This window comes from Sinocyclocheilus anshuiensis, unplaced genomic scaffold (genome assembly GCF_001515605.1).
Source record: "Sinocyclocheilus anshuiensis isolate Anshui unplaced genomic scaffold, SAMN03320099.WGS_v1.1 scaffold838, whole genome shotgun sequence".
NCBI lineage: Eukaryota > Metazoa > Chordata > Actinopteri > Cypriniformes > Cyprinidae > Sinocyclocheilus > Sinocyclocheilus anshuiensis.
In genome coordinates this window covers 533,143-546,165 of record NW_015539915.1, presented here as the reverse complement: position 1 = coordinate 546,165, position 13,023 = coordinate 533,143, and the positions used below count along the sequence as shown (strand labels likewise).

Sequence of the window (13,023 nt, the reverse complement as noted above, 5' to 3'; positions counted from 1 at the left end):
TCACAATTTATTTCCCCCCCCCCCCCCTCAAAAAAAGGCAAGTAACAGTGCATTTTGAAATACAAATACTGAAATAGTATTTTTGTCATTACAATACGAAACTTTTTTTTTTTTTCATTTAATTTTTTACAGTGCAGTGGAAGTCAATGGTAACTGAGACTGTTTGTTTTCATTATTTAAAATAAAGCTGAGGTAAAAATTAAATAAAATAAAACAAAATAAAATAATTATATAAATTAAAAAAACTTAAATGAATATGATAAATGTTGGCTTGTCAGCTAACTGAAATAAAGTAAGTTAAGGCTGAATTACTAAAATGACTGAATCTAAAACAGGAATAAAGTAATTAATAATAAAAATAAATATAAAAAAATGACAAAAGCACACAACAAGGTTACTAAAAATTAAACTAAAGTTAAAATGGAAATTGAAATTGAAAATATAAAAATAAAAGCTAATTTTTATAAATGTCTATATTTATAAATGTCAAGATTTTCAGTGTAAAAGAGCTTACATTTTGGTCTGTTCCTTACAACAACAACAAAAAAAAAACTTTGACGACATGGAATATAGTGCAAAAGACGTATGGAACACTTTTATGTCACTTTATAGTGCTTTATTATTATTTTGAAGCTTTACATACCCAATTCTCAGTTACCATCATTCTTCAAAATACCTTTCATTTGTGTTCCACAGAAGAAAGAAACTCAAACAGGTCTGGAACGACAAAAGAGTATGCAAATAATTACAGAATTTAAATTTTTGGGTGAACTGTCCCTTTAAGACTGACAAACACTTTCCATCTCTCTGTGAACATAGCCCCTTAAATTAGGCGAGGTCACCATCATTTTTGTTCAGTAGAGCACAGTTTGCAACTAAAATACTGGAAAGATAGGCTATGCTTCAGATCTAGTTGAGAGAGAATCGTGGAAGATAAAGACAGTATAGTAAACACTGTTCTGGCTCATAGATATTATCCTGCAGGCACATAGAGCAGGCTTTGTTTTTTCATTATCTTTGTTCATGTTACAGCAGAAACCTGTTGAATATTACATGCAATGATCTCTGGTGTCTTGAGTTACACTAGTGTGAACAGCTTGAGTTTGAGAGAGTCAGGTGGGCTCCTCCCACAGGTGTTCAGGTGTAGTATAAGTCCCGCCCCCTGTCCTGAGCTCTATATTAGGGCACCGTTAGGTACTGACCACAGCTTAACGCTCCTCACATCAGACAGCACAGAAGCCGTCCTTCACTACCAAGACCACAGGTATGAGACTTCTTTAACTTCTTTTCTTATGCAGTAGCCTAAGCACATATAAACCAGCCTCTTGTCAAATGGTAAAACCAAATGGAATTATATATGTTGTGATACACATTAGATTTGGAACATTTATATTCAGTTATATAGATTTAAAGTGCAGGGATCATAATGAAGGAACACTGTAATTCTAAACTCTTGGCTGTTTTGAGAAAAAGTTTCCTTTTAATTTTATTCAGGTGTTTTGTAATGACCGATAAAGACCGGTTTTAAAGATGTTGAACGTCCACAAATGAATCGTATTGTCTTGTTTGGAGTAACTCCAATTGTATTTGACAACACAAGAGGCATAGCTCGTCTCCAAGACAGCAAGCCTCGCATCAGAAGAAGGTTAATTGTTTGATCTGCCAACACAAAGCAACAATGCAGTGTCCATTTACATATCATGTGATCTTTATCATTCAACTTTTGTGCATTGTTTGATGCTCTTAATACTTCATTGTGCAGAAACCATGAAATTATAATTGACTGTACAAGCATTTCTACTAAAGTCATTTGTCATTTAAAACAACTGTCCATTGCTAGCTAAGACTTGTTTCCTGAGTACACACACACACACACATCTATATATATATATATATATGTATATGTGTGTTTATATGTGTGTGTGACATTTTTCTTACATTTTATATATATGCACAATATTAACAATCCTTAAAATAGGCTTGATTTTTTAATTAAATATATCTGGACATTTCTTTGTGAGATTCACTCCTGAGTCCTGACATTCACCCCTGTCAGAGTTGGGATTCTGGTCCCAGATCAGCATAAAGAGCTCTTTCAGCCCAGAGCTCTTTAACAGTAGCAGGCTGTCAGATGGTTATCACTTTATGGCAGGAGATAAATGGATTAGGAAGGTGTGAACCAACTCTCTTAAGCAGCCCAGAGTTGAGAAGTAATTTATTACAGAGTTTGGACGTTTACTTCTAGCTGTAAAATCCAGCATGGGGGAGCAATGGAAAATTCTTGGCTTAAAAGGCTTCTTTTAAAAAGTCAATTTGTATAGAGAACATTTTAAGCTGGATATCTTGAGGTTAGGTGGAGATGTGTGATGTTCTTCTACACCAAATATGTGACCCTGGACCACAAAACCAGTCATAAGGGTCAATATTCTGAATAAATAAGCTTTCCATTGATGTATTGTTTGTTAGGACAATATTTGGCTGAGATACAACTATTTGAAAATCTGGAATCTTAGGGTGCAAAAAAATCGAAATATTGAGAAAATCACCTTTAAAGTTGACCAAATTAAGTTCTTAGTAATGCATATTACTAATCAAAAATTACGTTTCGATATATTTACGGTAAGAAATTTACAAAATATCTTCATGGAACATGATCTTTACTTAATCTCCAAATGATTTTTGGCATAAAAGAAAAATCCATAATTTTGACCCATACAATGTATTGTTGGCTATTGCTACAAATATGTCTGTGCTACTTAAGACTGGTTTTGTGCTCCAGGGTCACATATGATTTTCTTTGCACATTGTTGTTACTAGTATTTTTCTGCAAATGTTTCTCAAAATGTGGCAATAATGGGTGGTTTGAGTTTATTCTTATTCTAAAAGCACATTACATTAGTGTTGGATAACTTGGTGTATACCTGTAACACTGTTGCACAATCCATTTCTTACATGTAGGCTATAACCTCTGATGATATTTTTAAAACAAGGCAACTATTTAACTTTTAGTTATAGTTATTCATCAAAAATGTTGAGTGCATACTGAAATACATCTCCTTCTGCCCACAGAGGTCATGTCGTCCAGTCTGTCAGTACGGAGTTTCTCTATGGGCCGACTGCCCTCTTTCTCCAGCTTGTCTCTGAGGGACAGCGGACGTGCCCGATCCAAAGCCGCAGTCTCATTCGCTGCCGCCAAGCCTCTGTCTCGCTCTGCCTCCATGAGCATGTCAGATCTGAACGGCCTGAGCAACCTGTCCCTCAACGGCCTTCATGGCAACAGCACCAATGAGAAAGAGGCCATGCAAAGCCTCAACAGCCGACTCGCCAGCTACCTAGACAAGGTCCGCACTCTGGAGAAGTCCAACGCTGACCTGGAGCTGAGGATCAAACAACTGATGCTGGAGCGTGTGCCGAAAGGGCATGATATTGATTCCATGATGGCCCAAGCCCATGCTCTGGAACAGGAAGTATGTGGACAAAGCCCTTGAGGTCTTTTGAACTTAATGAAAACAAAGATTGTTAGCATGTGTGTAGGTATACACATGCTCTGAAAGTCTGATCATTAGCCATACCAGACACACTAGTTAAATAATTACCTACTGTCAGACTAAACAGTTACCTTTTAACAAAGAAGGAAAGTACCTAAATCTGAATAAATAGCTTTGTAAAAGGGGTCGAAAATCTCAGCTGGTTACCCAATGGTACTAGGTTCAAACACCATGAAGTGATGAGTTAAGTTTCCATCACAACTGTGTCCTTTCAGAAAAGCAACATAATCCCAGGTTGCTCCATAAGTACCATCTATGATGAGGGTGTCCAATCCTGGAGGAGCACCTTCCTGCAGAGTTTTGCTTTTACTTGCTTCAACTCACATGCCCGAAAGTTTTGAGCGATCCTAAAGTCCTTAATTGGCTGGTTCAGGTGTGTTTAATTACACTGTAAAAAAAAAATCTGTGACATTTACGGTAAAATACCGGCAGCTGTGGTTGCCAGAAATTCACCATTAAAAATATGGTAGCAACACTTTAGGTTTTACAGACCTAACTTAAATTCACAATAAAAACCGTATTTCATTAACTGATGTAATGTTAATAAACCAGCATATTGAAGTACTAATATCTGTTTTGAACCATTGTAATACTGATAACTACCAAAAACAGGTGGTGATGAGAAAGTCACACGAAGAATCAAAGCTCATCACAAACAGCTCTTCCACAAGCTGAGAAGGGAAATACTAATATATATATATATATATAGAAGGTGCACAGTGTCATTCACACAAATACTAAACACCATCATGGTAACACACATGATACTGAAATAATGCAATAAACATTACTTTAACAACATTAGATGTAAGATAAAACCCTAATGTACACAACTGATAAGAAAAAACTAAGAAACACAGTTATTTCAACGAAAAAACAAAGTATGAAGTGTCATGCAGGGAATTCTGGTAGTGTCAATTTATGGTTTTTCACTGTAAATTATACAATGACTTTTTCTTTTTCACTTCCAAAAACCATAATTTTAACAGTATTTTACTGTAAAATTACATTAAATGTAATTACAGTTATTCACCATATATAGTATAGAAACTTACTGATAACCAATTAACAGGTTTTTACTGTAGCATTTTACAGTGTTTTACTGTTAAAATCACAATAATTTTTTACAGTGTAGGGTTGGAGACAAAATCTGAATGAAGGTAGTCTTCCAGGAGCAAAAATGAACACTCCTGTGGTTGTGCCATCTCCCACTATGATTATTTAATTCAGTGTGTTTGGGATGAAGGTATTATGTGCACCTTCATCTTCATGTTCTGTACCTTACAGGTAAGGAAGAAGACCCTGGAGAACGCTCGGATCATGCTTGAGATCGATAATGCCAAGCTGGCTGCAGATGATTTCAGAATCAAGTGAGTGTATGACTTCCTGCACCTCTCAAAACATCTGCTGAGGAACTTTAGGAGGCATTGATTTGATGTATGCTTGCAGATGGGAGACGGAGAGTGCGATGTGTCAGTCGGTGGAGCGGGACTGTGTGGCCCTGAAGAAAGCCAAGTCAGACCATGACCAGATCATCGCCACACTCCGTGGTGACCTGGACAGCCTGAAAGAGGAACTTTACTTCCTGAAGAAGAATCATGAGGAGGTAAGATCTCCACCTGGAAACGAAATGATGAATGCTGCACCTGTTGCTCCTCATTTCTGCATTCCCTCAGTCTGCAAACTGGTTAAAAAGTACCATGTAATTGTACATGAAGAGTAGGACGTGTACCAGTCCAAAGTTCAGTGGTTTTTAGTCCTTTCAACCTTCTGTTGATGTAATCCCCCTTTTGTGCATACGTTATTGGAGGAACTGATAGTATAATCTCTTCCATTATAGTTCCATTGTAGTTAGAAGAACCTTTAACATCCATGGAATCCTTCCATTTCACAAAAGGTTCTTTATAGTGCAAAAAAAGGTTCTTCTAAGAAGGTTCTTTGAGGAACCAAAAATTGTTCCTCAAATGTGCGAAAACCCCCTTTTGGAATCTTTATTTTTTTTATCTCTGTGACAGGTTTGTCAAACCCTTGAAGAGTCTCAAGTGGTGACCTCTACTGTCCATGCTTGGAGTCATTTGTAACTCTATCCATGCGGTTCTTTTGTCTCATGAAATTTAAGATGTGCCTCACAGCTAACCTCCTGGCACCGAGTCAAGTGCCGATTGTCATTTTTAGGCCAGAAACTTGCTTTACACAACTAAGCAAAGATGCATGGCCAACAAATTCCAAATGCAAAGAAGGTGTACATGTACTTCAATCCTTGTGTTAATTTGAAACTAACAAGTCCTAGTTCATAAGAAGATGATTGAGTTACTATTAAACGTCTGTGCCATTGAACCAGAATAAGGTATTTAGTTAGTGTAATAACTTGATCTACCTTGCTCAGCATGCTTCTTTTTAAACTGTAGCTTTGCAATGACAATAGTTGACATGAAAAAGAATAATGCAATGGCCAATGAGGGCAGTACTGAGAATGCAATGGATACTTATGTTTTATTGTGAACTGTGTTCGGAAATAGCATGTGTTTGTTGTGCTTGCATAGACTATGTTCTAAGCCTTACTTGTCACTGGTGCATTGATGAACCACAAATCAACATGTAAGAAAAAAATACTCAGGAAGTACAGAACTATTCTCATGCTTTCTCACGCATAGACTCTGGGTATATTTGGAAAGAAGGGTGTGGTGTCATGGTTGTCGAATATTCAAAATATATCTGGCGTGTTTGTCTGTTTTTGTGCGAGGCACATGTATGCTTCCCTTGTGAGCAACATGAGACCAACACTATTAAATATTAATTGAGAAGAACTTAATAATGAAGTAACTTCCACCGACCTTGTGCTACCATGTGGTATCAAATTCCCAGCATTCACTCCGCAGTCTCAAATCACCACACAAACCACACCCCAATGTTCAACACATGAAATACACGCACATTTAACCTATCCAAACATGTTAAATATCTCATTAGTCAAAGACTAACCGTTTTTGTTAGTTCCACAGAAAGTTACCAGACAATTTGTTTAGTCGTACAACATCCTTTTCTCATTACTTTTCCCACAGGAAATAGACAGCCTGAGGGTCCGGGTTGCTCAAGAGGAAGTCAGTGTGGAGGTGGATGCGGCCCACGGGCCAGAGCTGGGGACGGTTCTCTCTGACCTCAGGTCTCAGTATGAAGGCATTGTCCAGAAGAACAAGGAGGAAGCTGAGAGCTGGTACCGTAAAAAGGTTGGTGTTCCCAGAGGATCAGGGTCAGAACCAGTGGCTGCTAGCTCCCATTAAGAGTTTCCTAGACTCAGATCACATTTCACTGACAAAAACACCTTGGTAAAACCCAATTACTATGTATTATTACCATTTAACAACACCTTGTTAAATGATAATATGTAATGCCATGATATTTTTGTACACTAAAGCATAGTATTTACATGTTGCTCCAAACTAAGTATTTCAAAACATGTTTTTGGACATGGTACCACAATGGTTTTGGAAAGTAAACCCCTAAAAATTAAATAAGGCATTTCAAAAATACTGTGGTATTACCATGTTTTTTTTTATATATGTGTGTCTACTTTACTATCATGTTTTTTTGAACATATGAATACCATGCTTTAATACGATGCATAAATACCATGTCATGGAACTATGGTAGTACTGTGGTATTTTTGGTAAGTGAAACCATGGTATTTACATACTTCAAAATATCATCATGTTTTTTCTTAATATTAGATCACAAAATATTATCATGGTTTATGAACCATACTGATGCCAGGGTATTTATGTAAGTTAAACCACGTTGAAAGCATAAACCATATGTTACTCTAAGCTACTTTTTGGACAAGGTATTTAAATAAAGTACTTCAAAAATAAAATGGTATTACCATGCTTTAAAAAAAATAAAATGGAACCACAATCTGCAAGCTACATCATGCTATTTCAAGGTACTTCATAATAATGTGGTATTACCAAGTTTTGTTTTTTCACTTTACTATCATGTTTTGAACATATAAATATCTTTTTGTAAGCTCGACACTATGGTAGAACGATGGTATTTTTGGTAAGTGAAACCATGGTATTTACATATGGTACTTCAAAAATAATGTGGAATCATCATGTTTTTTTTAAATAATAATAATATACTGACATACTGATACTATAGTATTTTTTGTAAGCTAAACCATGGTATGTTACTTTTACTCTATATGTTACTCTAAGGTAATTTTTTTGGACATGACGTGCACATGGAAACCATACCTTGGTATTTTTTGCATATAAAACCAAGTCATATGCATGGCACTCCAGGTATACTTTTGGACATAGAGCCATGATAAATATCAATGCTCCATGTTATTGCGACTGATACATCATCATATAAGACTTTGTGTTGCAATTCATCAGACCTTTAGCAGGATGTATTACTTTCTTCTGTTGCATGGTGGTCTTGCATGCAGAGCATTTTTGTAACCCATCCACTGTATGTGTGTGTGTGTGTTTAGCTGGAGACGGTGCAGACGCAGGTGCGAGAGAGTAACGAAGCCCTGAGAGGGGCTCAGAGTGAACTGACCGAGCGACAGCGCTTTCTGCAGACACTGGAAGTGGAACTGGAGAGCCTTCACAAACAGGTCAGAACCAGGCAGGAGGACCCTTTTACGGACCATTTCTGTTCCCTGAGTGAACCTCTTGAGCCGTGGCCAATGCAGATACAGTTACCGCTCAGCAATGGAAAGTAAAACCCTGCCCTTTATGTCGAGGTTTTTTGAATAAGCCAGGCCATAAATGCTCCATCGCATACCTTCACAAGTCAAATGTGAGCGGCAAGAAGCACAGACACAGTTTGTTGTTGGATTATGGAGTAACAAAGGGGTCAGTAGAAACCCTACTACAAGTAATACACATGTAGTAGATCTCCAAAGACGAACTTTTCCATCAGAACACTCACTTAGAAACAGGTTCGCTTGTTTTCATGACCTTTGAATCTCATGCCAGTCCAAGATCACTCCCAGCATCTCAGATGTAGTTACTATAAACAGGTCACACTCGTGTAAATAAGCCAAGACGTAAGATGCTCAAATGGGAGTTGTTTAAATGGTAGTAGTTTCTCTGCTGGTACAATTATTTTGAGGGTGCAAGTAGATGCATTAAGGCACCTTTTAATCTCACCTTTCCTCAGTGGAACACAAAAGGATGGAGAATATTCACACTGCTCTTTCCAATACAATGTGGTCTGTGAGTGTTTGTATAAAGGGTTTGCACCTCATTAGCACGTGAGCAGTAGCCAAAAAAGCCTCATTGTCCTGACAGTTCACCTTACACTCTTAAAAATAAAGGTGCTTCAAAAGGTTCTTCAAGCGATGCCATAGAAGAACCATTTTTGGTTCCACAAAGAACCATTCAGTCAAAGGTTCTTTAAAGAACCATTTCTTTCTTGCGTTTTTGTAATCTGAAGAATCTTCTTTCGCCACAAAGAACCTTTTGTGAAACAGAAAGGTTCTTCAGATGTTAAAGGTTCTTTATGGAACCATTTAGACAAAAAGGTTCTTCTATGGCATCGTGAAGCACCTTTATTTTTAAGAGTGTATCACTAACTGGTGGTTGGCAGTTTAAACATGATTACATGTAAAATAAATAGGATCGACTTATGTACTGATGGAATAGCTTCATTTACATGGTAATTATTCACTAAAGACACACAGACAGACCCACATTTACATGTAACACTTTACATCACGCAACAATTCATTCTGAAACCATGCAAAAAAAAAATCTGTGTGACCAAATGGAATTTTTTTTTTAAATTTACATTTTAAATATACTATTGTTATTTAAATTTTAATTTTATCTTCAGGCTTTTGATAGTTTTATTGATAATAGAGGGAGGACAGGAAATGATTGTGAATTATTGTGCATCTCCCATTTGAGCACCACTGCTTCACGTATTAATATGTGCACTAACCAAGCTATGGCTGTCATTAATGACTCACCCTCATGTTGTTTCAAACCCGCAAGACCTGCATTCATCTTCGGAACACAAATGAAGATATTTTTGATGAAATCTGAGAGCTTTCTGACCCTGCATACACAGCAACACAACTGACACGTTCAAAGCCCAGAATCGTAGTAAAGACATTGTTAAAATAGTCTATGTGACATGTAAGTGTTGTGGTACTCTCGTACAACTCACGTTGTTGAATAAAGTCCTTATTTTTGTTTTCTTAATGCACAGAAAGTATTCTCGTGTCTTCATAACATTACGGTTGAACCACTGATGTCACATGGACTATTTTAACAATGTCCGTGAACGTGGCAGTTGTGTTGCAGTCTATGCAGGGTCAGAGAGCTCTGGGATTTCATCAAAAATATCTTAATCTGTGTTCCGAAGATGAACGAAGGCCTTACAGGTTTGGAACGACATGAGAGTAAGTAATTAATGACAGAATTTTCATTTTTTTTTAACCCCTCTCACAGGTGGTGGCTCTGGAGGGTAACCTGGGTGAGACGGGGCAGAAGTACACCCTGGAGATGGAGCGACTGCAGACTACCCTGGCCCAGCTGGAGGAAAACCTGTCGCAGCTGCGTCTGGACATGCAGCGCAACAAGACGGACTACGAGCAGCTCCTGCGCATCAAGCAGAACCTGGAGATGGAGATCGCAACCTACAGGAGGCTGCTGGAGGGGGAGGAAACGTGAGTGCAAGAGATTCTTGCAGTTTACTAAATAAAAATTGTCACTATTCACTCACCGTAATGTCCTTCCAGTCTCTTTGTTGTTGTTTCTTGTGACACTGATATTGGTGTCAGAGATTTTAGCAGCTTAATGATTGTTTTGATAATTACATCAGGTTTCTTTTTTTATTTTATTTCGCAGGGTTAAAGAGACTCCTCCACCACCTAAGAGTGAGTGCTCACTCATACAAAACATGTCACATGACACATGAAGAAAACACTAGAACAAATATGCACAAACTGATCTGACAAGTTATAGTCAACAAACATTGCAGAAAAATTTGCATAACTAAAAAATATTGCATAAATGAATTTTATTGTTTGGATAAAATCTCCACCATTCCTGCAAAATTGATAAATAATGTAACAAGGTTGACAGCTTTATGGTTTAGCTATGAAACTGCAAAGTGCTTTTGGAAAGAAAAATTCAATGGGGAAATTTCTATAATTGTGAACCTGGAGCACAAAACCAGTCATAAGGGTCAAGTTTTTGAAATGTATATAATTATTTATATCATTAACGCTGAATAAATAAGCTTTCCATTGATGTATGGTTTGTTAGGATAGGACAATATTTGGCCGAGATACAACTGTTTGAAAATCTGGAATCTGAGGGTGCAAAAAAATCAAAATATCGAGAAAATCGCCTTTAAAGTTGTTCAAATTAATTCTTAGCGATGCATATTACTAATCAAAAATTAAGCTTTTGATATATTTACAGTAGGAAATTTACAAAATATCTTCATGGAACATGATCTTTACTAAATCTCCTAATGGTTTTTGGCATAAAAGAAGAATCCATAATTTTGACCCATACAATGTATTTTTGGCTATTGCTACAAATATTGCCCAGCGACTTAAGACTGGTTTTGTGGTCCAGGGTGGACCAGGGTCACAATTAAACCTTCACTTGTTAGTTGTTTACTATAGAGAATCATGGTAACGGGTGACATTTTTAGATACTAAAAATACTCTACTGACTCACATCAAAAGGATTTTTGATTTATGGAATAACATGTCACTTTAAAAGGAGAACAAATTATGGCAAAATGGTTGATGCATAACCTGGGCACACAACCTCAGCTCTTTTTAATAATACATAAAAAAACATATAGAAAAATTTGAGTAAAAATACCAACTTTTATTTACATCTACACTACTTTTCAAAAGTTTGAGGTCAGGAAGATTTTTTAATGTTTTTAATGTCTCCTATGTTCATCAAGGCTGCCTTTATTTGATAAAAAATACAGTAAAAACAGTAATATTGTGAAATATTATTGCAAATAAAATTAACTGTTTTCTATTTGAATATATTTTAAAATGTAATTTATTCCTGTGATGCAAAACTGAATTTTCAGCATCATTACTCCAGTCTTCAGTGTCACATGATCCTTCAGAAATCATTCTAATATGCTGATTTAATGCTCAAGAAACATTTATTATTAAACAGTTGTGCTGCTTCATATTTTTGTGGAAACTGTGATTCATTGATGAATAGAAAGTAAAAAAGGGCATTTATTTTAAATAGAAATCTTTTTACTGTAATTGTTGATCAATTTAATGCATCCTTGTTGAATAAAAGTATTAACTTCTTTAAAAAATCAAATCTTACTCTAAACTTTTGAAGTAGTGTATTTGTTTTCATCAAAGGTGCATATTTGCTAATAAAGCAAAAAAAAAAAGAGTGCTGTCAAATCGATTAATCACGATTAATCGCATCCAAAATTAAAGTTTGTGTTTACATAATATATGCGTACTGTGTATATTTCTATGTATATATGAATATAAACACATACATGCATTTATATATATATATATATATATATATATATATAAATAAATATATTATGTAAACACAAACTTTTATTTTGGATGCGATTAATCGTGATTAATCGATTTGACAGCACTAAAAATTCAATAAATTAAAGTGGCAATAAAGTTAGAAAAATGCCTATAATAACTAAAAGATTGCATAATCTTTTGTTCAAGTCATTTTTTACACATTTCAGGGACACAGATGTCCCCCGTTCTGTAGAAAGACACATTTACAGTATGATAGCGAGCTGATGCTAAAGTATATTTGCAGCTGGCTGAACTGTTGGGTAGCCATCGATCAGATATCCGTCTGTGCTCTGGAATGTTCTGGGAGAGCGCTTGTCCTCTCACCTGAGCTGCACACATTAACCACGGCCAAACAGAGCCTACAGTCCACTGTCATATCGCTCACATCGCTCTCTCTCTGTCTTTCTCTCCGCAGAGGAGCCTGACGTTCGTACCCGTAAGATAGTGAAGGTGGTAACGCAAACCATGATCAATGGCAAAGTGGTGGACGAATCCAGCGAGGTTGAACAGATTGAGGAGACAAAGAAGTAAAACAAGAACAAGACTGTCTGTGTGATTCTCTGTATAAAAGCTTCTATTGTCCATTTAGGAGCCACATTACCTTGGGCCCCCACAGGGCCCCTGATTTCTGTTTCATTCCCAGTCTTTCAAAGAGATCGTCTTTCCTTTCTCAAGCAACAGAAGAGCTGAAATGACTAGGAACGCCATCAGATTTAGAGCTGAAACTGAAGAAGAAACAAGTGCTCCTGTTATTGCTTTTAGGGACTTATCAGACCAAAACCCTTTATTCTTTCTTTCTGCGTGCAATATTTATTTCTAAATAGTGTAGTGTGAGGAGGAATTTATTTACATGAGTGTTTGCTTATCTGTTGTTTCTTTCACTCTTTCTCTGTAATAAAAATATTACATGCA

The 13,023-nt window shown here is 36.5% G+C and overlaps 1 protein-coding gene across 2 annotated transcripts in view; it reads left to right on the top strand.

Annotated features, from left to right (window-relative positions):
• LOC107686498 (keratin, type I cytoskeletal 18-like) overlaps positions 1-13,023 on the top strand; it is a 17,205-nt gene extending 4,182 nt beyond the window's left edge. The window contains exons 1-9 of one of the 2 annotated variants that reach the window (XM_016483534.1): positions 1,188-1,264; positions 3,070-3,467; positions 4,836-4,918; positions 4,998-5,154; positions 6,611-6,775; positions 8,044-8,169; positions 10,013-10,230; positions 10,412-10,440; positions 12,527-13,023. In XM_016483534.1, the coding sequence (XP_016339020.1) occupies positions 3,075-3,467; positions 4,836-4,918; positions 4,998-5,154; positions 6,611-6,775; positions 8,044-8,169; positions 10,013-10,230; positions 10,412-10,440; positions 12,527-12,642 (1,287 nt within the window). In that variant the 5' untranslated portion in view covers positions 1,188-1,264; positions 3,070-3,074 and the 3' untranslated portion in view covers positions 12,643-13,023. Of the gene's footprint in view, positions 1-1,187; positions 1,265-3,069; positions 3,468-4,835; positions 4,919-4,997; positions 5,155-6,610; positions 6,776-8,043; positions 8,170-10,012; positions 10,231-10,411; positions 10,441-12,526 lie in introns of those variants that run through there. The other variant, XM_016483533.1, reaches the window with a different exon arrangement.